This window comes from Saccopteryx leptura, chromosome 4, assembly GCF_036850995.1.
Source record: "Saccopteryx leptura isolate mSacLep1 chromosome 4, mSacLep1_pri_phased_curated, whole genome shotgun sequence".
Taxonomy (NCBI): domain Eukaryota; kingdom Metazoa; phylum Chordata; class Mammalia; order Chiroptera; family Emballonuridae; genus Saccopteryx; species Saccopteryx leptura.
Window position 1 is genome coordinate 199,276,829 of NC_089506.1, and position 22,187 is coordinate 199,299,015.

Here is a 22,187-nt window from a genome sequence, read left to right on the forward strand (position 1 = left end):
GGATAGAGCGTCAGACTGGGATGCAGAAGACCCAGGTTTGAAACCCTGAGGTCACCAGCTTGAGCCCAAGGTTGCTGGCTTGAGCAAGGGGTCACTCGCTCTGCTGTAGCCCTGCCTCCCCAAAGGCACATATGAGAAAGCAATCAATGAACGACTAAGGTGCCGCAACAAAGAATTGTTGCTTCTCATCTCTCTCCCTTCCTGTCTGTCCTTATCTGTCTCTCTCTCTCTCTCTCTCTCTGTCTCTGTCTCTGACACACACACACACACACACACAAAATCTCTGTTATGTTTTGTTTCACATATGAAACTTCTTTTATGGTTTTTAATTCTTAACTCTAAATATTCCCCCTCAGTCTTTTATTATGGCTATTTTAAAACATATTTAAAAAACAGAATAGTATAGTGAATTTCTGCATGCTTTACACAGTTTCTGTCATTAAAAACACATGGCCCATCTGGTTTCATCTAAGCCTCTGACTCCCCCCTCCTCCATGCTACCCCTCCATCCCCCACTGGGTTATTTTTAAAGCAAATTCTAGATGATGTTCTGAACATTTCTACCAGTATTAAACTTTCCCTTGCCAATGTAAAACAATGCCTGTGTTGAAGTTTAAACTTAAAGTATGGTTTTTATATAGGTATATATATATTTTTTAATTAATTGACTATTTTTCAGAGCAGTTTTTGGTTTATCGAAAAATTGAGCAAATAGTATAAGATTTTCATATACCCTTTTCTCCCAATAGTTTTGTCTGTTATTACCATCTTGCTTTAATGTGGTGTTTATTATAATTGAGCCAAATTGACACATTATTTTTTTTTTTTTTTTTTTTTGTATTTTTCTGAAGCTGGAAATGGGGAGAGACAGTCAGACAGACTCCCGCATGTGCCTGACCGGGATCCACCGGACGCTCTGCCCACCAGGGGGCGATGCTCTGCCCCTCCGGGGCGTCGCTCTGCCGCGACCAGAGCCACTCTAGCGCCTGGGGCAGAGGCCAAGGAGCCATCCCCAGAGCCCGGGCCATCTTTGCTCCAATGGAGCCTTGGCTACGGGAGGGGAAGAGAGAGACAGAGAGGAAGGAGGTGGGTGGTGGAGAAGCAAATGGGCGCTTCTCCTATGTGCCCTGGCCAGGAATCAAACCCGGGTTCCCTGCACGCCAGGCCGACTCTCTACCGCTGAGCCAACCGGCCAGGGCGACACATTATTATTAACTAAAATTCATAGTTTAGGATTCACTCTCTGTACATTCTGTGGGTTTTGACAAATATATAGTGCCATACGTGTTTTACCATTACAATATTATACAGAATAGTTTCACTGCTCTAAAAATCCCATGTGTTCCACCCACTCATCTCCCACCTTCCCCTTGAGCCCCTGGCAACCACTGGATAGTTATTACTGTCTCCATAGTTCTTTTCCAGAGTGTTATAGTTGGAATCATGCAGTCATTTTGTCTTGATGTCATTTTATGACTTCATAACTCATTTCTTTATATTTTATTCTCTTAGATTGTTGAACAGATAAATACAAAACTACCATCATCATTTGTAGAAAAACTGTTTATACCATCATCTAAACTACTGTTTTTGCGTTATCATAAAGAAAAAGAGGTAAGTGATGCATTCATACTTATTTTAGATAACTTAGTTCATTGAAGAATTTAGCTGATGTTGTTTAGTAGACTACATAAATGAAATGATAAATATTTGATTTAGAATATAGTGATTACAATGATTGTTTTAACTTGATATTTGTAGATTACTAGGTACCTTGATGAATGAGTGCCAAATAGTCTTTTTAGATTTTCATGATTTATTTTCATTAAATTTTTTCAGAACTATTGTATGTTATAAATAAGATGTGTTAGTGTTTCAACTGACTCCATGTCTAAACCAGTGTATAGACTTTCCAAGCAGATGTAGGGAAACCAATCTTAATAAAATGCTGTTTGTATATGTTTTGACACTGGCTGTTGTTTTATAATCTCCTTTTAAGAAATTTCATGTAGCCAGTTTTAATTTAGAGTTTCCTTTCTTTGTAATAAAAAGGTTTATAGATTTTAAAAAGCTTACTGATATGTGTATGTTCCCAAAAGGTTGGGGTTTTAGAAATTAAGACCTTTAGTATTCTGTACAGTGAATTTATCAATCTTAAATTCATTTGTATTATCAACATGTATATATAGTAATTTATTTTCTATGTAAGTGTAGAAGATTTGTTTTCCATTGAATTACTACTTTCCTGAATTCTTTTTAAGGTTGTTGCTGCAGCCCATGCTGTTTATCAAGCAGTGCTCAGCCTGAAGAATATTCCTGTTTTGGAGACTGCCTATAAATTAATTTTGGGAGAAATGACTTGTGCCCTAAACAACCTGCTACATAGTCTACAACTTCCTGATGCCTGTTCTGAAATAAAACATGAGGCTTTTAAGAATCATGTATTCAATGTAGACAATGCAAAATTTGTAATTATTTTTGACCTCAGTGCTCTCACTACAATTGGAAATGCCAAAAACTCACTAATTGGGGTGAGTCTTTACTTGTAATTACTATGTTTTATCTACACTGCAGCCTCTTCTCATTGCGTATTTATATGTATTTCATTTACTGTCATGTCAGTGAATCTACAGAATCCCTGTAGAACAAATGACCACATTTAGGACATGTCTGAGTAATTTAAATTGGTAAGAATATTTTCTTGCAATTATGTTTTGCACACTCTCCTTCCTTTCCTTGACAACCCTTGATAAGATTTTTTAAATATTTGTTTTATTATTTAGAAAATATCTCCTATTTACTTTCACAAGCTTACAGAAAATGTTTGTGACTGTTTTCCACAAGTCAAATCTGTGTAGTTCTAGTATACAGCCCCTTCAGCCCCTGGTACTTTTCTCCTTTACTGAAACCAGTGCTTACATATGGCCTTACTTTTTTACTGTCTCCTCTCTGCGAACATTTATAAGTGATAGTTTTGGAGAAAGAATAACGATTTCTTTAAGAAATTGGATACCTGTTTTTTATTTATACTTACTGCTAAAGTTTGTATATTTCTTTCTATTACTGGACTTGCAGTATTGAAAAACATAATTTCTAATAAAGATTGATGACATATAACTAAGAGATTATGCTTCTTCAGGGAGAAGAGAGGGAAAAATCAAGATTTGATGTTTATGATTGTATGCTTTCCATATTGTTAGATATGATGGCCTTGTATCCCTCTATAGCTATTCTTCCCTCACTGCTAGTTATGGCTTACATTGAAGGTTGCCTCTCTTTACACTCTAAAATTTGATTGTTGAGGAATTCACATTGTATACAAATTTGAGGAGTTTGATGTCCTGCACTTTGAAAACAAGGAGAGGAGTTGGGGATGGAGCAGTCAGGTGGAATGGGATATTTTTGCATTTAAAAGAAAAAGTGAAGGGTGGAAAAGGTTTAGAGTGACAGAGTGTTTTCTTCTCATTAGACAGGGCACTTTGCCATTTACAATATATGGAAAATTGAGGAAATACAACGTATTACTCTAAAGGGTACAGAAGGCTTTGTTTGGGCCAAGGATCAGTAAACTACAGCCTATGAGCCAAATCCAGGCCACTGCCTATTATCTCTTAAAAAAAAAATCTTTATTGAGGCATAATTTATATACTATACAATTCCCATTTAAAATATACAGGTTAATGATGCATAGCATATTCATATAATACAATTATCACCAAACATCACCTGTTTTTGTAAAGCAAGTTCTGTTGGAACACAGCCACTCATCTTTTGTCTGGCTATTTATTTTCTTATTACAGTGGCAGAGTTGAGGAGTTGGACATTGCAATAGAGGTGTTATATGGCCCATAGAGTCTGAGATACTCTTGTGTTCACCAAAAGTGTTTGCTTACCCCTTGTTTGGCATACTAGGTTGTTTCAAAATTTAAGTGTCATTTTGATTTTATAATATATCTAGACATACTTACTTTGAAGGATAAAGTGTTTGTATGCTCATACACATATTGGAGGAACTGAACATTAACTTTCTCTTGTACATCATCAGATGTGGGCACTGTCTCCAACTGTCTTTGCACTCCTGAGTAAGAATCTGATGATTGTGCACAATGACCTGGCTGTTCACTTCCCTGCCATTCAGTATGCAGTGCTTTACACTTTGTATTCTCATTGTACCAGGTACAGTTTTTTATAAATATTTCTTAAGAAAATTTTATGTTAAAGGGCTCGACGGACCCTTTAAAATACAGGTTTTAAAAATATATTTATTGATTTAACTTTCGGATTGCTTTTTTTTTTAATTAGAGATCAAAAGATGATTTGCACTTTGTCTTCCAGGCATGATCATTTTATATCTAGTAGTCTTAGCTCATCGTCCCCGTCTTTGTTTGATGGAGCTGTGATTAGTACTGTAACTACAGCTACAAAAAAACACTTCTCAATTATATTAAATCTCCTGGGAATATTGCTGAAGAAAGATAATCTTAACCAGGACACAAGGTAACTGAGTAATACACTTCTAACTTCTATTAATTTGACTTCATGAGTTGAGAGTAAGAAATGAAGATTTTTGAGTTGGGAAAGAAGAACTTCTTCATTATGAACTACTTTTAAAATTTGGTTTTATTGGCCCTAGCCCGTTAGCTCAGTTGGTAAAGAGTGTCATCCTGAAAGGACAAGTTTGCATGTTTGATTCTTGGTCAGAGTACACACAAGAAGTAACCAATGAACTCTTCCCTTCCTCTCCTCTCTCTCTCTCTCTCCTTTACTCTCCCTGTCTCTCTAAAAATCAGTCAATATTTTAAAAAATAATAATATTAAGCCCTGGCCAGATAACTTGTTTGGTTGGAGCCTTGTCCCAGATTGCAGAGGTTACTGGTCAAGGCACATACAGGAGCAGCTCAATGTTACTGTCTTTTTCCCTGCCTCTCAAAAAAAGAAAGAAATTGGTTATATTGTTTAATCTAGGATTTCTTTTTTTCAAAAGAATTATAAGGACCCTCCCTATGTTTTGTGGAAGAATATATTTATATAGATTTTTACAAGGCATACATGTTTTTGTTCTTTTTTATTTAGTGAGAGGAGAGGAGGCAGAGAGACAGACTCCCGCATGTGCTCCTGACTGGAATCCACTCAGCAAGCCCACTAGGGGGTGATGCTCTGCCCATCTGGGGCATAGCTCCATTGCTCAGCAACCGAGCTCTTATCAGCTGAGGCATAGGCCGTGGAGCCATCCTCAGCATCTGGCCAACTTGCTCCAATTGAGCCATGGCTGCAGGAGAAGAAGAGAGAGAGAGAGAGAGAGAAACGAGAGGGGAAGGGTTGGAGAAACAGATGGGTGCTTCTCCTGTGTGCCCTGACTGGGAATTGAACCCAGGACATCCACACGCCACGCTGACACTCTTATCACTGAGCTATCTGGCCAGGGCCAACGCATACATGTTTTGACAAAAGGCTATCTGTAGTTTCAATTTTTGTTTCTTACTGCTTGATATCTTTTTAAGAAGAAAAAGAAAACTAATATAAGAAGAAGAGATTTTTAAAATTGATTTTCTTTTTTAATGTAAAATTGTATATTTTGTGTTTCAGGAAACTGTTAATGACTTGGGCTTTGGAAGTGGCTGTTTTAATGAAAAAGTCTGAAACATATGCACCTTTATTCTCTCTTCCATCTTTCCATAAATTTTGCAAAGGCCTTTTAGCCAACAGTAAGTTTATGTGATTGTTTAATTTTGTTAATGCTTAAAAAGGGGTATCTTTGGTAATGGGAGAAAGATAGTTACTACTTTCATGCCGCAAAATGTATAATCACCATTTTAATGAGATGCATAATCTGTCAGTTCTATTTTCATTCGTAATATATTAAAAATAGGAATTCTAAGTGTCACATTTTAAAGTTTATGTGACTGTCATATTATTCATGTACTTCTAAAATTTCTTCTGAAAAAGACTAGTCACTTTGAAGTGGATTTTGTTGAACCTACTCTTTTTCCAGATGTTAGTACCAGTGAGAGTCCAGACATGGCAGAGCCCGCTCCATAGTAGGTGCTCACTGTTGAATGTCAGGAAATTAGCATACTGGTGTATAAATTCTTTTGGCAAGCTGAAAATAACTATCTTAATTTTTAATAGCTCTTGTCGAAGATGTGAATATCTGTCTGCAAGCATGCAGCAGTCTACATGCATTGTCCTCTTCCTTGCCAGATGATCTTTTACAGAGGTATGGACTAAAGTTCTTATCTTTTGACCCTCGTTCTAATAACTTGGAAATATTATCACATCTGTGTTATCTATTTCATTTTTTCATAGGTGTGTTGACGTTTGCCGTGTTCAACTGGTCCACAGTGGGACACGTATTCGACAAGCATTTGGAAAGCTGTTGAAGTCAATTCCTTTAGACGTTGTCCTGAGGTATAACAGTTATGTTGGGGCAAAGACATTGCACTGTGTTTTTACTGCCTAGTCTAGTTTAGGAAAAGACAGATCACTTGTTAAGTGAATTAAGTCCCATCTTGTATGATGTTTCTTAGCAATTGAAGAGAAATAAGCTCATGATAACTAGTATAGAATAATTCATTTAGTGCCAAAATGTTTTTCTTAGTAGTTCAGTTATTTGAAAAACTAAACTTTGATTATTTACTGTTTTGATTAATTTGGGAGCTTTAAGAAGTTGAAATTTCAAAGTTCTAAGAACATTCTGGTTTTAAACCTCAGTTTTGTTTTATTTATTGATTGATTTTGAGAGAGAGAAACATCAATTTGTTGTTCCACTTATTTAGCCATTCATTGGTTGATTCTTGTATGTGCCCTGATTGGGGATCGAACCCACATCCTTGGCCTATCAGGATGACACAGTAACCAGTTGAGCTACCTGCCCCAGGTCAATTTTATTTTTTACTTCCAAATTTCAATAGCAAGGAAATGGCCCATTTTTATAGGAAGAAACATTTTGTTTTAACAAAAACATTTTGCATGACAACGGCTTTATTTTCTGTCTACAGCAATAACAATCACAGCGAAATTCAAGAAATTTCTTTAGCATTGAGAAGTCATATGAGTAAAGCACCAAGTAACACATTCCACCCGCAAGATTTCTCTGATGTTATTAGTTTTATTTTATATGGGAACTCTCATAGAACAGGGTAAGACATTTCTTTGACTAATTAATTGGGAAAAGTAATATACAATATACTTGAATATCTTGGCCCTACACCTACTTTGAGTGGTAGGGTAGAAAGTAATATTCTTCTTAAATGAGTTATTTTAGTAGTAGGAACCATTGCTTTGAAGATAGCATCTGAAGAGAGAAAAATGGCCTTTGAGTTAGTTGAGTGATGGAGTGTTGTAATGTGGTTGACAGTTAACTGATCTGAGGATGTTATCAGTGCTTTGAAGAAGGGCCTGGGGCCATAGACATTCTAGACATGCTTAATTGGAGTGAATGCTTTCTTCTGATACTCATATTGTCCTCAGCCATTTATCCTAATCATCCATCCATACCATACCCCTATTCTGGTTTAACTCTAGCAGACCCCAAAATGAGAGGTGGGGGTAAAATGCTCCCCAAATTTATAAGTTTTGCCTTTTTGGAGTAGGAAAAATTATTGTTCCCTACTCCCATTCCCCTTGCAGTTTTTAAAAATTTGTTAAAGTGAAATTGTCATTGTTTGTTAAATATCAAACTGCTTTTCCCAGGAAGGACAATTGGTTAGAAAGATTGTTCTATAGCTGCCAGAGACTGGATAAGCGTGATCAATCAACAATTCCCCGCAATCTCCTAAAGACAGATGCTGTCCTTTGGCAGTGGGCTATTTGGGAAGCAGCACAGTTCACGGTTCTTTCTAAGTTGAGAACCCCACTGGGCAGAGCTCAAGATACTTTCCAGACAATTGAAGGTAATCAAATGTAGTGTTTTTCAAATATTGCTATACAAAAATTTTCAGCCTTACGTTAAGAAATTTGTCTTTGTTAAAAATTTGAGAGTACTTCTCTGTTCATTACTTTATCAGTTAATCTTTTAGTTGTGCTTGTTAGAATAAGCTTTCATTGAATAATTGTGTTGGCAACAGTATGGTTGTCTGTTTTTGTTTAAAAATTTAAGGGATTTGTATGTATAAAACATTTCCTTAAAATGAAAAATATTTTATGTTCAGTTTTGTTTTTAAGTGGTGCTTATACAGAGGAAACTGATAAATGTGAATTTGTGAAACTACCTCCAGTTACTTCTACAATTTTTAAAGATTTCTTTTAAATTTGGAATGTTGTCTTTTGCTTTTAGGTATCATTAGAAGTCTTGCAGCTCATACATTAAACCCTGATCAAGATGTTAGTCAGTGGACAACTGCAGATAATGATGAAGGCCACAGTAGCAACCAGCTTAGACTTGTTCTTCTTCTGCAGTATCTGGAAAATCTGGAAAAATTAATGTATAATGCATATGAGGGATGCGCTAATGCGTTAACGTCCCCTCCCAAGGTTGGTTTCACTGGGCTCATTCCTCTGTAGCAGTTTCATGGTCAAACCTGGTGGTGTATGCGGAGCCGACATCACAGTAGACTTGTATATTTGTTGTATGTTTATTTGAGACACCCACACCTATAATTTGAACAAACTTTCTCTTTATTCTAAAGGTCATTAGAACTTTTTTCTATACCAATCGCCAAACTTGTCAAGACTGGTTGACTCGGATCCGACTCTCCATCATGAGGGTTGGATTGTTGGCAGGCCAGCCTGCTGTGACAGTGAGACATGGCTTTGACTTGCTTGCAGAAATGAAGACAAATTTATCTCAGGTAAAGTGGCGTGTTTGGAGATAATTTTAAACCTGTTGCTTAGAAAAACATGGGTTTAATTCCCTTTTTATTTTTTAATCTATAGATAAAATAATTGAAATTTTTAATTTTCAAAGCTTTTGATCTAATATTTTATAAAAGCAATGACTTGCAAAGTTACCTATTCAATATTTTATACTTAAAACATTGAAATATGTATTACTTATACTTAAGATTGGAACATTAAAGGTAAGTCTAAGAAATTTGTCTATAGAAGAAATAATTTTTATAATTTATAAGGATAGTTGTAAAATGCATAGTGAAGTATATATAAATTATAATGTATGTATAATAATGTAATATGGAGAAAGTTCAGGCTTCTAAGTGGGATACAAAAATAGCAAATGTTTGCTAATTAAGGTAATGTTAGGCAATATTCAGAGAAACATAAAGTTAATTATTTTAATTTATGTTTGTTTTTTTCCTTCCTTTAAGTGAGAGATGGGGAGATAGTAACAGACACCCGCATGTGCCCTGACCAGGATTCCCCTGGCAACACCTATCTGAGACTGATGCTCAGACCAACCGAGCTGTCCTCAGTGCCCAGGCCAATGCTCGAACCAGTTGAGCCACTGGCTGAGGGAATGAGAAAAAAAGAAGAGAAATAATGGTCATTTACCTGTGTGCCCTAATCAGAATTGAATCCAGGATATCCATATGCCAGGCTGACACTATCCACAGAGCTAACTGGCCAGAGCCAATTCATATTTATTTATATTTACTTTTGTTTTATATTTAGTTCATATGTTTCTCCTGAAGATGCCAGTTTAGCCCTGGACAGATAGCTTCGTTGGTTGGAGAATTGGCCCAAAATGCAGAGGTTGCTGGTTTGATCCCTGGTTAACGCACATACAGGAATGGATTGATGTTCCTGACTCTCTCTCTCCCTTCCTCTCTGGCTAAAATCAATAAATGTAATTTTTAAAAAAGATGCCAGTTTAAATGTTGGGGAACTTTTTTTTTTTTGTAAAGACGAACACACATGTGCTATTAAAGTTCTGTCAGTTATCTTTAGTAGCTACATTATACATTGCATTTTAAGAATTCTAAACTAGGCCCAGGCCAGATGGCTCCATGGATAAAGTGACCCTGATGCATCAGAGGTCACAGGTCCAGTCCCCAGTCAAGGCATGTGTGAGAAACAGCCAATGAATATACAGCTAAATGGAACAACTGAGTGAAACAAGTTGATGCTTCTTTCTTTCCCTCCCCCCTTCCCTCTCTCCCTCCCTCCCTCCTCTCCCTTTCCCTCCCCCCTCTCTTTCCTGTTCCCTCTCCCTATATCTCCCCCCTCCCTATAGCTCTCTCTTCCCTTTCTCTCAAATCAATGGAAAAGTTAATTAAAAAATTAAAAGTAGACTAGGCGGTGGCACAGTGGATAGAGCATTGGACTGGGACGCGGAGGACCCAGGTTTGAAACCTTGAGGTCACTGGCTTGAGCTCAGGCTCATTCAGCTTGAGCAGGGGCTCACCAGCTTGAATGTGTGGTTGCTGGCTTGAGTATGGGATCATAGACATGACCCTATGGTCACTGGCTCAAGCAAGGGGTCACTCACTCTGCTGTAGCCCCCCCTTTCACCCCCAGCCTGTCAAGGCCGTTATGAGAAAGCAATCAATGAACAACTAAAGAGCCACAACAAAGAATTGATGCTTCTCATCTCTTCCTTCCTGTCTGTCTGTCCCTATCTGTCCCTCTCTCTGACTCTGTCACAAAAAAAAAGTCAAATTATTTTTACAATAATGACATTATTTAGCTTAGAATACTTTTACTTTTTTTTTTTTTGTATTTTTTCTGAAGTTGGAAACGGGGAGGCAGTCAGACAGACTCCCACATGCGTCGACCGGGATCCACCCGGCATGCCCACCAGGGGGCGATGCTCTGCCCATATGGGGAGTTGCTCTGTTGCAACCAGAGGCGTTCTAGCGCCAAAGGCAGAGGCCATAGAGCCATCCTCAGCGCCCGGGGCCAGCTTTGCTCCAATGGAGCCTTGGTTGCGGGAAAGGAAGAGAGAGACAGAGAGGAAGGAGATGGGGAGGGGTGGAGAAGCAGATAGGCACTTCTCCTGTGTGCCCTGGCTGGGAATCGAACCCGGGATTCCTGCACACCAGGCCGATGCTCTACCACTGAGCTATCCGACCAGGGCTGAGATTTAAAATTTAATTATATGGATGTCTGAGGTTAATTTTTCTGAGTGCCATTTTCAGGGGAATGAATTGGAAGTAACTATCATGATGGTGGTAGAAGCACTGTGTGAACTTCACTGTCCTGAAGCTATACAGGGGATTGCTGTCTGGTCATCTTCCATTGTTGGAAAAAATCTTCTCTGGATTAACTCAGTGGCCCAACAGGCTGAAGGGAGGTAAGTTTGAAGAAAGGAAATAAATGATAGGATTTCTTTATGTTTAAATTATTTGTATTATTGACTAACATTGTAGTTAAATCCTAAAATGACTTTATTCACTTTTAGCAAGTGGAGCTTTCTATAAATCATTTCACTAGGACACATGTTCAGTCTGTTCTTTAGTGGCAAAAGTAGCTTTCTTATTTATGAATTAATTGGAAATCTTTAAAACAAGATCTGGCAGTTATTTGTTTTATAAATACTTTTGAACTTCATCCTTAATTTATAACCTTTCACATAAGTCTGGTACAAATTACCCAAATGGCTAGAGTAATTGCTCATTAGCTTTGTACACAACATTTCAGACTCACTTGATTCCTCTAGGTAAATGAGCATCATAATAGTCTGTGTACATTGATGTAACTTTAATCTGTAAAATGTAGAAAAAATAATCCTGCTTATAATTCCATCTCCTGATGGTAACTCTAGTTTTGGTCTATATGCCTTTAGTTCTTTTTTCTTTTCATATAGTTTTCTCCACCCTTTTCATAGAAATAGCAGTGTTTCTGCTGGCCATGTGGTTTTGCTTTTTCCACTGAGCAATATTTTTAGAAATATTTTGCTGTGTTAAATATTCTACAACGTGATTTTTAACTGGCACAGTTGTATTTGTGAATGTACCCAAATTTAATATACCTATTGTTGGGCAATATGGTTGTTTCTGATGTTTTCTTTTTTACTAATCTTAATGCACCATGGCACTTAGCTTTTTGCTCATATTTGTGATTATTTTCTTTGAATTCATTTGTACAAGCTGATTTATTAGAAAAAAGACTATAGATCCTGTGGCTTGTAATACATACTATTGCTGAGTTACTCTACAGAAAAGATGGTTCCAATTTTAATTCCTAACAATAGAGTAACCCCTCTTTCTTCATCTTTGTGAATACTGAGAGTCACTGAGAAACAAGAACCCTACCATCATCATCAGTGAAAGTATTTGTTTTATTTTACATTGCTTTATTAATGCATAATAGTGGAACATTCCCCATGTATTATATTAACCATTTGTGATTTTTAAAAACACAGATTGTCTTCATGGCCTCTTGTTTTTTTTCCTTTATTAAGCTGTGAAATTTTAATATGCACCAGGATTGTTAATGCTATTTAATTTCTTGATTTGTAATTTTTTTTTTTTTTTTGTATTTTTCTGAAGCTGGAAATGGGGAGAGACAGTCAGACAGACTCCCGTATGCGCCCGACTGGGATCCACCCGGCACGCCCACCAGGGGGCAATGCTCTGCCCCTCCGGGGCATCACTCTGTTGCGACCAGAGCCACTCTAGCGCCTGGGGCAGAGGCCAAAGAGCCATCTGCAGCGCCTGGGCCATCTTTGCTCCAATGGAGCCTTGGCTGCGGGAGGGGAAGAGAGAGACAGAGAGGAAGGAAGGGGGAGGGGTGGAGAAGCAGATGGGCGCTTCTCCTGTGTGCCCTGGCCGGGAATCGAACCCGGGACTTCTGCTCGCCAGCCCGACGCTCTACCACTGAGCCAACCGGCCAGGGCCTGTAATTTGTTTTTAATGTTCATGGTTTTTTGTTGTGTTTTTTTTTTTTAAATACTTAGAATTTTCAAAGTATTTTGCCAGTAGATCTTTTACTTTGTGGATTCTTTTCTTGTATTCTACTTGCCTTTACATACATACATTAGGATGAAATCTTTATTCCAATATTTTTTGTTATATTTTGCTGTATTTATTTTTCCAGCATTTAACAATGTAATTTATTTTTATTTGTTATGAGGAAGAGATCTGATTTTGTGCATGTCCAACTTCACACTATTAATTGTCTAGCTCAGTTTATCGAGTGATTCATTTTTTTTCTGTTTTTATGGAGTTGAATTTGTGGATAATTTTAAAATAAGACTGTCACAATTTGCTTTGAAGGTTTGAAAAGGCCTCTTTGGAGTACCAGGAGCATCTGTGTGCTATGACAGGTGTTGATTGCTGCATCTCTGGCTTCGACAAATCTGTTCTTACGTTGGCCAATGCTGGGCGAAATAGTGCCAGTCCCAAACATTCTCTGAATGGTGAGCATTTAGTTCTTCCCCTCTCCCTGTCTCTACCTTGTCCTTTCTTCCTTCTTCTCTAAAAATGAAGTAGGAGTCAGATGGTTTTTACTGATGGTCTTGCTGTATATTTTTACATTTCTATACTCTTTGAAATATTTATTACTGCTCTGGAGATCTCTCTCTCTCTCATATACACACACACACTTTTATAAAATCCTTTTGACTCAGGAGACTCCAGAAAAACTGTGTTGTCCAAACCAACTGACTCTTCTCCTGAAGTTATAAATTATTTGGGAAATAAAGCATGTGAGTGCTACATTTCAATTGCTGATTGGGCTGCTGTCCAGGAATGGCAGAATGCCATCCATGACTTGAAGAAGAGCACCAGCAGTACTTCTCTCAACCTGAAAGCTGATTTCAACTACATAAAGTAAGAATTCTTTTCAGTTATAAATTATGATACTTAACCGCATTAAATAATACTTAAGTAACTTTAAAGGCTTCTGTGGCAGAAGAATGCTGAAATTGGTCATATCTACTATTGCAAGATATTGTAGTTCTAATCATAACTGCATTCTAAAAATGACTGTAGTGAGAAACCAACATTAGATATGGGGAGGGTAGTTGTGCTATGTAAAAACTGAGATGTTAATCATGAAAGCAGTGATTTGGTATGATTCTAGAGCCTATTCTAAAATAAAAATGATTATGCAGTGGTCCCCCCTTTATCCGTATGGAGTATGTTTCAAGACCCCCAGTGGATGCCTGAAAACTGCAAATAGTACCAAACCCTGTATATCCTGTTTTTCTTATAGATACATAGCCACGATAAGGCACAGTAAGGGATAAACAATAACTAATAATAAAATAGGACAATTAAAATACTGTAATAAAAATTATGTGAATGTGGTGTGACTCTCATAACCAGTCTGATAATCTATTGATAATAAAGATAGCTACTAAGTATACATGGGCAAGTAGTGTGTACAACATGAATATCTGGACAAAGGGATGATTCTCATCGTAGGTGTGATGGTGTGACATTTCATCATGCTGCTCAGAACAGTGCATGATTTAAAACTTTGAATTGTTCTGAAGTTTTCCATTTAACATTTTTGGACCACTGTTAACCGTGGATAATTGAAACCATGGAACGTGAAACTTGAATGGGGCAAGCTGTTATAAAGATAAGTTTGTCACTGCTTTAGAAAGGATCACATTTCATCGTGTTATTTCTAAATTAGATTCGAATATACAGTAAACTCACACTTAACGTCATTGATAAGTTCTTGGACACTGACTTTTAAGTGAAACAACATATGATGAAACTAATTTTATCATAGGCTAATTGATTTAAACAAGAATTAAACATCAAACTTCTCAATAAAGACCCCAAACACTTCTAATATTAAACATTGAAATAAATGAGCTATAAATACATTTACGAAAGATTAACAAACACAAGTAAAAACAAGTAATAAAAAGAATTAAGTGTGGAAAGGACTTTGACCCCCTAATAAGATAGAAAAATCTGGTGGAATTTTAATAGGAGGGGTATGTCATGATCTGCCTTAGTGGTTCACTCTGCTATGTTGTAGAGAAACTGGAGGTCTAGGGGGCAACAGTGGAAGCATGTAGACCTTTAATTTGTGAGGGCAGAGGTAGAGGGAGGAGAAAGCATACTATTAACTGAAATAGAAACACATAACAAACGATGAGTCATGTTTAAGGTGCTTGTGAAACATGCAGACGAGATTGTTTAGTATGTAGTTAAGAACTGAATTGGGAACTAAGGAGGAAAGTCTAAACTGGAAAAATATTTAGGGATAATTAGTATATAGGTAGCAATTAAAGGCCTGACTCTGTACTCTGGAGCCTTTGTAAACCACCAACCACTGATGAGGCTGTGGAAAAGAGTGAGTGAAAAGGAAGGAGGGCCAAGGTCAGAATCCTTTTGCGCATTGGTTAAAGGATGGAGAAGGAGCCATTGAAGAAAGCACAAGGACATTGGAAAAGGACATGACAAAGAGGTAGGAGAGCTAGATGGTGGTAGTCAGCCCTATCAGAGCTCCAGACTGCAAGCCGAAGAGCTGTGTAGAGAGAGGAGAAGCAGCCAGGTTGAATATTGCTGGACGGTGGAGAAATTTGAAAACAAAAGCTTTAGTTAGGTTAATTGAGTAGTGAGTTTTTCTTGAAGTCAACAGAGGAAGTTGTGGCTGAAGGAGAATATTGTGTTTATTTTAAATATTAGTAAGATTAATTGTTGTTTTAGACAAAAGGGGAGGACCCCACTTTCTATGTGCCTCAAAAAAGGCAGTTAAGCCCTGGCTGGTTGGCTCAGCGGTAGAGCGTTGGCCTAGCGTGCGGAGGACCCGGGTTCGATTCCTGGCCAGGGCACACAGGAGAAGCGCCCATTTGCTTCTCCACCCCTCCGCCGCGCCTTCCTCTCTGTCTCTCTCTTCCCCTCCCGCAGCCAAGGCTCCATTGGAGCAAAGATGGCCCGGGCGCTGGGGATGGCTCCTTGGCCTCTGCCTCAGGCGCTAGAGTGGCTCTGGTCGCAACATGGCGACACCCAGGATGGGCAGAGCATCGCCCCCTGGTGGGCGTGCCGGGTGGATCCCGGTTGGGCGCATGCAGGAGTCTGTCTGACTGTCTCTCCCTGTTTCCAGCTTCAGGAAAAAAAAAAAAAAAAAAAAGGCAGTTAAAGTTAGAGCTCGTTTTGGAAGTGGATGGTGGGTAGGGATAAGGGTAGAGACAATTGAAGCCTGTGGTTTTTGCTCCTTTTTTTTTTCCTTTCCTGAGGAGTGAATCAGTCATTAGCTGAAAGTGTGAGGCCATTGTAGAATACAGTGGGCATAGAGGGAACCTGCCACTGAAGAAGACAAAGACTTAGATCCCAGAGTGGCAGAAAGGGTTGTTTTGTGTTTTGGTCTAAACTGCAACAGTTCATTAGCCGTACAGGTCATCTGAGAGGCTGGTGGTTGCAGTGAGCCAGGCATGGGGCTTATTAAGGTAGAAGCAGGTACAATCAAGTGATGTCTGGTTATAGTGCTGGTTTCTGGCAGATGTAAGGGAGGTGACGCAGTGAGGGGTACAGGAAAAGATGGGAGTTGTAATCTTGGTTGTAGAGCAGCTATAATAGGAATGGGAATAGGGTCAGGAATCTGAAAGTAGCAGTGAGAGCTAGGAGGATGAGGCCTCTCGTATTGGCATTGATGCTCCAGCATTATTGGAGGGAGTTTCAGAGGTGTTATCATTTTCAGGTAACATGAGATGGAAAGGAAAAATTTTTTGAAAAGAGAAACAGGTTCCCTGAAACAGTGGAAAAGGTAGAGAAAGAGGGTGGGAGTTAGCAGTGAATGAAGGCAGGACTAGGATATAATATTGAGATATAGTAGCAGCATAGGAGACCGACAGGGTCTTAGGCTTTAGGTGATAGCCAAGGCCATGTAGGTAGTTTGATGGTAGGTTGGGGAAAGCTATAGATGTTGAAGTTTTCTTGAGAAAGTCTGTTGTCAGTTTGTTGGAGGTGCCCCAAGGAAAAAAGGCTGCAAAAAGAGGAAGGAGACATGAAGGGGTAAGTATGCTGAACTTAATGCCTAAAGCTATAACTTTTTGGTTTCATTCCAATTTTAGTGCTTATTAAGATGATAGTGACATCTTCAAAATAAAAATAAAATAGTCGCTTTTATAGTGAGAACTTCATCGAAAGGATGCTGTGTGATTGTGCTATCTTTTTCTAGAATTTGTTCTGGTTTGAATAGGGTTTAATACAAGCTAACTAATATTTAATTACAGATCACTAAGCAGTTTTGAGTCCGGAGAATTTGTTGAATGTACTGAGCAATTAGAATTGTTACCAGGAGAAAATATCAACCTACTTGCTGGAGGATCAAAAGAAAAAATAGGTATTTGAGATAATTTTTTAATTTAAGTATTTTTATGGTCAAGTTGCTCAAAATGTTTGGCTTATTTGGCAAAATGAAAAACTTCAAAATTAAACTAAAAGCTACACTACTTTGAAATTTAGCCATTTTGCTTGAAAAAGTACAAGTGGTGTTTAAGCTAAATTTTTTTTTTGTGCTTGGCATCTTAGCTGTGCTTCGTTAAGTTTTGTTTTCTTTTTGTGATAGAGGGATAGATAGGGACAGACAGACAGGAAGGGGAGAGAGATGAGAAACATCAGTTCTTCGTTGCAGCACCTTAGTTCATTGATTGCTTTTTCATATGTGCCTTGATGGCGGGGGGCGGGGGGGGCTACAGCAGACCGAGTGACCCCTTGCTCAAGCCAGTGACCTTGGGCTCAAGCTGCCTCAGGGTTTTGAACCTGGGTCCTCCGTATTCCAGTCCAACGCTCTATCCTCTGTACCACCACCTGGTCAGGCTCATTTAGTATCACAACTGAAACATTTTTTATGTTATACTGAAGTTAGTATTTAGTAATCTGTGTGGTAGCATTGATTGGCTAGATTCAGTAAGATTTGCCAAAGTAGGTCTAGATTAGCCCCTATAAATAGATGGCTGATTTTTGAGCCTTGAAATTAACTGATTTGGGGGAGGTCTGAAGTATAATGTTATATAAAGTATAATTTTTATATAGGTATCAGAAATAATTACAGTGTTTAGCTGAAACTACTATGAAAGGAGACGTATATTGGTGATTATTTTTTAACACTGTCAAAATATCTTATCACTTTTACATTAAAGGCAAATTAACTTAATGGAATCTATTTAATCTCTGTAGATATGAAAAAACTGCTTCCTAACATGTTAAGTCCAGATCCAAGGGAACTTCAGAAATCCATTGAAGTTCAGTTATTGAGAAGCTCTGTTTGTTTGGCAACTGCTTTAAACCATCTGGAACAAGATCAGAAGTGGCAGTCTATCACTGAGTAAGTGAATCCTAAGGAGGTGAATGTGAATCATGTATACCTTATGACAAATGTGTGTGCTTTGGTGGGGGTGAGGCAGTTAGTGCTAGTCGTGATAGCTTCATTTTAGTTGTAGAAGTTGTAAAATAATATGTGACTGCCACTTGCCAGTGTAGGCTGAGGTTGAAAGTAAATAAAATATAAAAATTCCCCAAAGCCAATGCCCTGACTTGCTTATATCATGTTACTAAAGAGCAAGCATGCTCCTCTTCCTTCCTTCGCTTTAGATGTCAATATGGAATCCTCTTATCAAAGTGCTTTATACTCTTCAGGGTTACAAGTTGAGAAATCTCATTTATTAATTAATAATAAATACTTTGTTTCAGAAATGTGGTAAAGTACTTGAAGCAAACCTCCCGAATAGCTATTGGACCACTGAGACTTTCTACATTGGCAGTTTCCCAGTCTCTGCCAGTTCTCAGTACCTTACAGCTGTATTGCTCTTTTGCTTTGGAGAACACAGTTGCTAACAGACTTTCTACAGAGGTGTGTATATGGACATTTTTACCAGGATATTCTTCTGAGTATCAACATGCGCTAGTATAAAGCAGAGACTATTTTTCAAGTTTTTAAACAGCATTTGTAGTATTTGTTAGACAAGCTAGCAAATCTAGAAATCTGAAATGCCATTTTTAGGCAGGTTTTCATTTGAGAAATGTGTAAGGCAGATGTAAGAACCTAAGATACATAATCTCAAAGATGCTAATTGCTTAATTTTTTCTTTCTTTTTCTTTTTGGAAGAGGGGTTGATGTATATAAATATATTTTCCTTGATTAGATTATATAAATTTTAGATGTAAAATGAAGATACTACCTCATCTTCTCAGCTAGAGTAAAGTTTAACCAAAGATAAGCTCTTCCCAAGGAAATTGTAATCTTTGAGAATGCGTTTATGAAGCTATAGTTTCGTGTTTTTCTGTAAATTAGCCTCTTCTTCATAGTAAATATGCTGTTTATTTTTTTATAAAAATATGCATATTTATTGATAAATATATTGATAACTTGGACTTACAAGCCTGTTTCCTTTAAGCAGTTTTGGTTTTACCCTGGCAGGACTGTCTTATTCCACTCTTCAGTGAAGCTTTGCGTTCATGTAAACAGCATGATGTGAGGCCGTGGATGCAGGCACTAAGATATACCATGTACCAGAGTCAATTGTTGGAGAAAATAAAAGGTAACTAGGTTTTTTAAAAAACAGATTTGTTGAGATACAAGTTATACATTATAAGTGTACAGTTCTGTGAATTTTAACACATCCTCACCTGTGTTAACTACCAGTAAAATCAAAGTAAGGAACATGTATCTACCCTGAAAAGTTGAATGTCTTTTCACAGTTACCTCAGTGGATTTCAGTCACTGGTCTGCAGACCAGCTGAGTTCTCTCCCATCTGCCTGTCCTAGGCAACCACTGATTTGCTTTCTATCACTATATATTAGTCCTATCTTTACTAAAGTTTTATATAAATGTAATCATAAAGTATGATCTCTTGGATTTGACTTCTTAACATTTTATTTTTAGGGGTCACACATGGTAGAAGTATCAGTGTGGTCCTTCCTATTGTTACATAGTATTCATTGTATGTGGATATATTACAGTTTATCTGTTGTTGACCCTTCCGTAGGTATTTGTGTTGTTTTCATATTTGGGCTATTATGTATAAAGCTGCTGTGAAGTTCATGTACAGGTCTTTGCATGGATATGAACTTGTATTTTTCCTGTAAATGCTTAGGAGTGGTGTTGGGTGATATGGTTTAACTTTCAAAACATTTTGGCAGTTTCTTACAAACTGTACATATATCTTCTGGCATCTACATTATTGATATTGTCAGTCTTTAAATCTGCCTCCTTTCTCATCTCTGCCTCCCTCAGATCTCATCATTTTTATTTATTTGTGTGTGACAGAGACAGAGGGACAGATAGGGATAGACAGGAAGGAAGAGAGATGAAAAGCATCAATTCTTCATTGTGGCACCTTAGTTTTTCATTGATTGCTTTCTCATTTGTGCCTTGACTGGGGGGCTACAGCAGACCAAGTGACCCCTTGCTCAAGCCAGCAACCTTGTTCTCAAGCTGGTGAGCCTTGCTCAAATCAGATGAGCCTGTGCTCAAGCTGGCGACCTCGGGGTTTTGAACCTGGATTCTCTGAGCCCCAGTCTGATGCTCTATCCACTGTGCCCTAGAGGCCCTCAGGTCTCTCTCTCTCTTTTTTTTTTTTTGATACCGCCTGGAGGCCCTCAGGTCTCTCTCTTTTTTTTTTTTTTTTGATAGTTTTCCGAGATTAGAAGCAGGGAGGCAGTCAGACAGACTCCAGCATGCTCCTGACCGGGATCCACCCGGCATGCCCACCAGGGGGCGATGCTCAGCCCCTCTGGGGCGTTGGTCCATTGCTGCTGGAGCCGTTCTAGCGCCTGAGGAGGCCATGGAGTCGTCCTCAGCGCCTGGCCAACTTTGCTCCAATGGAGCCTTGGCTGCGGGAGGGGAAGAAAGAGAGAGGAAGGAGAGGGGAGGGGTTGAGAAGCAGATGGGCGCTTCTGTGCGCCCTGACTGGGAATCGAACCGGGGACTTCCACATGCTGGCTGACACTCTACTTCCAAGCCAACTAGCTAGGGCTCCTCAGGTCTCCTCTTAAATGGTACTTCCTCCCAAGTCCTTTTCAAGTCCTAGGACTAATCAGTGCCCTTGTATGTTCTTTTGGGAATTTGTGTATGCACTTCTACGCAGTACATCATACTGCTATTCCTTGTTTGATGTCAGTTTTCCGTGCTAGACTCCAGAATCCCTTTAATCCTAGGAATTCAGAAAACAGGCTTGTCTTGTTCACCATTACATCCTAACTTGAAGCACAGTACCAGTACCTGGAACAAAACACACTTGATATAAACATTTGCTAAATAAAGAAAAAAGTGAGGGGAAATGACGTTCTGTCTCAAATATAACCATTGGATTACAGGCTTTTTCCAGTTGTAAAACATGTTCAATAAAAGAAGGATGGAGGCCCTGGCCGGTTGGCTCAGTGGTAGAGCGTCGGCCTGGCGTGCAGAAGTCCCGGGTTCGATTCCCGGCCAGGGCACACAGGAGAAGCGCCCATCTGCTTCTCCACCCCTCCCCCTCTCCTTCCTCTCTGTCTCTCTCTTCTCCTCCTGCAGCCGAGGCTCCATTGGAGCAAAGATGGCCCGGGTGCTGGGGATGGCTCCTTGGCCTCTGCCCCAGGCGCTAGAATGGCTCTGGTCGCGACAGAGCGTCGCCTGGATGGGCAGAGCACCCCCCCCCCCCCCCGTGGGCGTGCCGGGTGGATCCCGGTTGGGCGCATGTGGGAGTCTGTCTGACTGTCTCCCTGTTTCCAGCTTCAGAAAAATACAAAAAAAAAGGATGGAGAAAGATATCATATTAGTAGTGCTATTACATGCCATGCTCTGTGCAAGGACTTTTATATACCTTGTCTCATCTATCAATCCTTACAAGAACCATTTTAGAGGGGCAATCCCTGTCACCAAAACGGAAATTGACTCAGAACTTTTAATGACTAACCCAACTATTGCAAACTGAGGCACCTTAGGGCAAAGATCCAAACCCAGGTCTATATGACATTAAGGATGCAAGACAGTTACCAATAATCACCCTGTAATGCAAGTCCATACCCCAGCATTAGCTTATTTGAAATTTAATGTTCAAATTTACTCAGTCACCCCAGCTACCACATTTTCAACTAAAATTCTATAGAACTCTGGCAAGTTCCCCATTTTAACCCTTTGAGTAGTGAATTTTTTTCATGCTCGCTGACTGCCAGGAGTGAATTAAAAAAAAAAAAAAAAGAAATTAGTTCCAGTTCCAGTTTTATTAACTTAAAATAATGTTTGTTTGATAACCAATTTATGGAAACAAGAACATACATTTGCCTTTTTTATAATGTTGCCTCACATTTTTAAAGTAAATCGTTCGTACTCTTGATGGTCAGGAGGCACGAGGACGTACATGAACGTTCGTACTACTCAAAGTGTTAATGAGGGGGAAAAGTCA

General features: G+C 38.7%; 1 protein-coding gene across 6 annotated transcripts in view; it reads left to right on the forward strand.

The window, feature by feature from the left end:
* SMG1 (SMG1 nonsense mediated mRNA decay associated PI3K related kinase) overlaps positions 1 to 22,187 on the forward strand; it is a 121,754-nt gene that overhangs the window by 56,368 nt on the left and 43,199 nt on the right. For all 6 annotated transcript variants that reach the window (XR_010751158.1, XM_066382538.1, XM_066382537.1 and 3 more), the window contains 18 exons: positions 1,513 to 1,614; positions 2,262 to 2,531; positions 4,046 to 4,176; positions 4,336 to 4,497; positions 5,587 to 5,705; positions 6,130 to 6,217; positions 6,307 to 6,408; positions 6,999 to 7,139; positions 7,693 to 7,892; positions 8,276 to 8,472; positions 8,628 to 8,789; positions 11,034 to 11,188; positions 13,113 to 13,255; positions 13,466 to 13,667; positions 17,036 to 17,145; positions 17,982 to 18,129; positions 18,495 to 18,654; positions 19,222 to 19,342. Coding sequence is in view for 5 of the 6 variants with exons in the window: in XM_066382538.1 (XP_066238635.1) it covers positions 1,513 to 1,614; positions 2,262 to 2,531; positions 4,046 to 4,176; positions 4,336 to 4,497; positions 5,587 to 5,705; positions 6,130 to 6,217; positions 6,307 to 6,408; positions 6,999 to 7,139; positions 7,693 to 7,892; positions 8,276 to 8,472; positions 8,628 to 8,789; positions 11,034 to 11,188; positions 13,113 to 13,255; positions 13,466 to 13,667; positions 17,036 to 17,145; positions 17,982 to 18,129; positions 18,495 to 18,654; positions 19,222 to 19,342 (2,713 nt within the window). In the remaining variant the exon portion in view is untranslated. The remainder of the gene's footprint in view (positions 1 to 1,512; positions 1,615 to 2,261; positions 2,532 to 4,045; positions 4,177 to 4,335; positions 4,498 to 5,586; positions 5,706 to 6,129; positions 6,218 to 6,306; positions 6,409 to 6,998; positions 7,140 to 7,692; positions 7,893 to 8,275; positions 8,473 to 8,627; positions 8,790 to 11,033; positions 11,189 to 13,112; positions 13,256 to 13,465; positions 13,668 to 17,035; positions 17,146 to 17,981; positions 18,130 to 18,494; positions 18,655 to 19,221; positions 19,343 to 22,187) is intronic.